This window comes from Argentina silus (assembly GCF_951799395.1).
Source record: "Argentina silus genome assembly, chromosome: 5".
Taxonomy (NCBI): Eukaryota; Metazoa; Chordata; class Actinopteri; order Argentiniformes; family Argentinidae; genus Argentina; species Argentina silus.
The window spans coordinates 7,218,727-7,221,226 of NC_139659.1; the positions used below are offsets into that span (position 1 = coordinate 7,218,727).

At 45.4% G+C, this 2,500-nt stretch overlaps 1 protein-coding gene across 1 annotated transcript in view; it reads left to right on the plus strand.

The window, feature by feature from the left end:
* Nucleotides 1–1,708, plus strand: part of lhx5 (LIM homeobox 5) — a gene marked incomplete at both ends in the record, with an annotated part of 10,947 nt that extends 9,239 nt beyond the window's left edge. Inside the window, 2 exons of the mRNA XM_083670908.1 lie at nt 1–91; nt 1,362–1,708. The exon at nt 1–91 is cut by the window's left edge and continues 75 nt beyond it. Coding sequence (XP_083527034.1) covers nt 1–91; nt 1,362–1,708 — 438 coding nt within the window. The remainder of the gene's footprint in view (nt 92–1,361) is intronic.
* Nucleotides 1,709–2,500: the final 792 nt, after the last annotated feature.

A 2,500-nucleotide genomic window follows, 5' to 3' on the forward strand; every position in this document is an offset into this window, starting at 1 on the left:
TTCTTCCGAGGCCCCCGGAGGATGAGGCCCCTGGGGGGGAGACTAGAGGACCCAGACATCATGGGGCCTGGGGCCTACGGCTACTACGGAGGTAAGACTTAACAGCTACATTAACATCTCACCCGCATCTGATAACAGAGTATGCCATTTTGTGCAGTACAGTATAGACCCCTGCATCAGGGTATCTAGTCCTATTTCAGCAATTTTTTTACCTGGTATGTCGTATTAAAAGCACGATAACAAAAGTTATAACAAAAACTATTACTATTAGGGGTGAGACTTATTGGTATCGTTTTAACACTGTAATACACACAACATAATAGCAACAACATAAAGGCATCTGACTTTATAAACAATATAGTTGGTAAGATAGTGGATTACTACAGGGATAGTAGGTCTCATTGATTATACTTTACCTCTTTTATTGGAATGATTTTATTGGATTGTGGATCATTTTGGTTACTACTGAGGATCCACCCATTGGGGTTCATCAGGTGTTTTAAGACTGGGCCAAGTAAACAACCATAGGATGATCAAACAAAAGCATTTGTTTACTGATTATCACAACAGCACAAAGAGTACCGGTGACTCCTCTGAACGTCCCCTGAAAGAGACACAGACAGGCTTGCAGCTCCTGCCTTGGACATGTGCCGGTTGCTTTTTGACGGACAGTTTAGAGTGCTGTAGTTTGTGCATACCTGCCTGAATGGCTCATGGCATTGAGGTTTTAATAAAATGGAGCCTTGAAGGGTAGAACAGGGAGAGAGGGAGGGGAGAGATGTGGACAAAACCTTCATCCTTCGCTCACAGCTCCCTCCGTTCTCAACATGCCTCTTTTCACGCCCTTTTGTGGTACAGCAGCACTGGGGAGCCTGCTCTCCCTTATTAGTGCTCCATCCATCCTTCTGTTCGTCTGCTGTAAGTGAGGGGGGCAGTGTGTGTGTGTGTGTGTGTGTGTGTGTGTGTGTGTGTGTGTGTGTGTGTGTGTGTGTGTGTGTGTGAGTGTGTGTGAAGGGGTTATTCTCACACCCCTCTCTCTGCACCTCCCCCTTCCTTACCGCACAGGTCTATTCTCAAGGTCTGTCAAACTAGCAGGGTTCTGTTTGTGTGAGTCAATAATTAGCTTGTTTATTTTGTTTGGGTATTTTATTCTAACCCTCATTGTCACAATTGAAAAATATGTTTTGTATGATGGTATAGAATTCTAAAGGTTAACAGCATTGTGAACCTAGCAGGTTTGTGTGATGATGTAGTAATGACATGACATGTCTTTAATTTGAGATTTGAGTTTATTCATGTTTGCTTTTTCACTCTGTAACAGTACCAGCAGACCTAAGTGTTTCCTTTTGTTCTCCTCACAGAGTACCAGGGTGACTACTATGGACCAGGGAGTAACTATGAATTCTACCCCCACGGGCCTCCCTCCTCGCAGGCTCAATCTCCAGCAGATTCCCCTTACATCCATGGAACCATGGAGGGGTCTGTATCAGCCCAGCACCACCCCTCGGACGACCAAAGGTTCACGGACATGATCTCCCACGCAGACACCCCCAGCCCTGAGCCAGGCTTACCCAACTCCCTGCAGCCTGTCCCTGGGGAGGTGTACGGAGGGGGCCCCAGCCCCCCCTTCTCCCTGGCCAGCAACTCCAGCTACAGCGCCCCCATGTCCCACCCAGGCCAGGAGATGGGAGAGACCACTGTCTGGTAGAGAAGGAGGAGTTGGGATCAGGCTAAGGGGGAAAATCCCATTTAAATTCAGTCGACTCAGGAGATGAGTTAAAAATTCAATTTGTGAATTGAAAAGTGCCATTTGAATTCTCAATTTTTTCAATTCATGAATTTACTTTTGATTCATTTCCTGAATTGATGGAATTTAAATGGAATCAAGCCCAACACAACTTGGAAGATGGGAAAGGAGGATGGGGTGGCTCGCTGGAAAAAAATTAACTCATAATAATATCCGCTGCCCCATACCTGCCCTTCCCTCCTGCCCCACCTCACACATTTCTGTGGAAATACATCCCCCACCCCTTGGAACATTGGACTGGTATTTGAGAAAGACGCTTTGGTGGTTCCTCACCCCCCCAAATCTACCCTCCCCAGTCCTGACAGCGATGGAGGTATCATATCGATTGATGGACTAATGACACACTTGATATTGTGAAGAAAGATACAGAATGCAAGCCAAAAGGGATCTCTTTTTTTAACCACTTCTGATCTTGTTTTTATTTTTCTGTTTCTAAAGGCACAATGCATTATTGATCAGCTCCTCTACTGCTTCACAGGTCCTTCAATTGTAAGAGTGGGCCCAAGGCTAAAATACAAATAACAAACAAAAACATGTAGGTTTACTATTGCAAAGCACATCCACCTTTTGCTCTGAGCAATGTAGCCAATCCAAAAACAAGCCAACCATGGGGCTCACGGGGCTGTGTGTGGGCAGACATGTGCTTGACTACCACAGTGATACAACAAAATAATTTCAGTCAGGATATCAAAC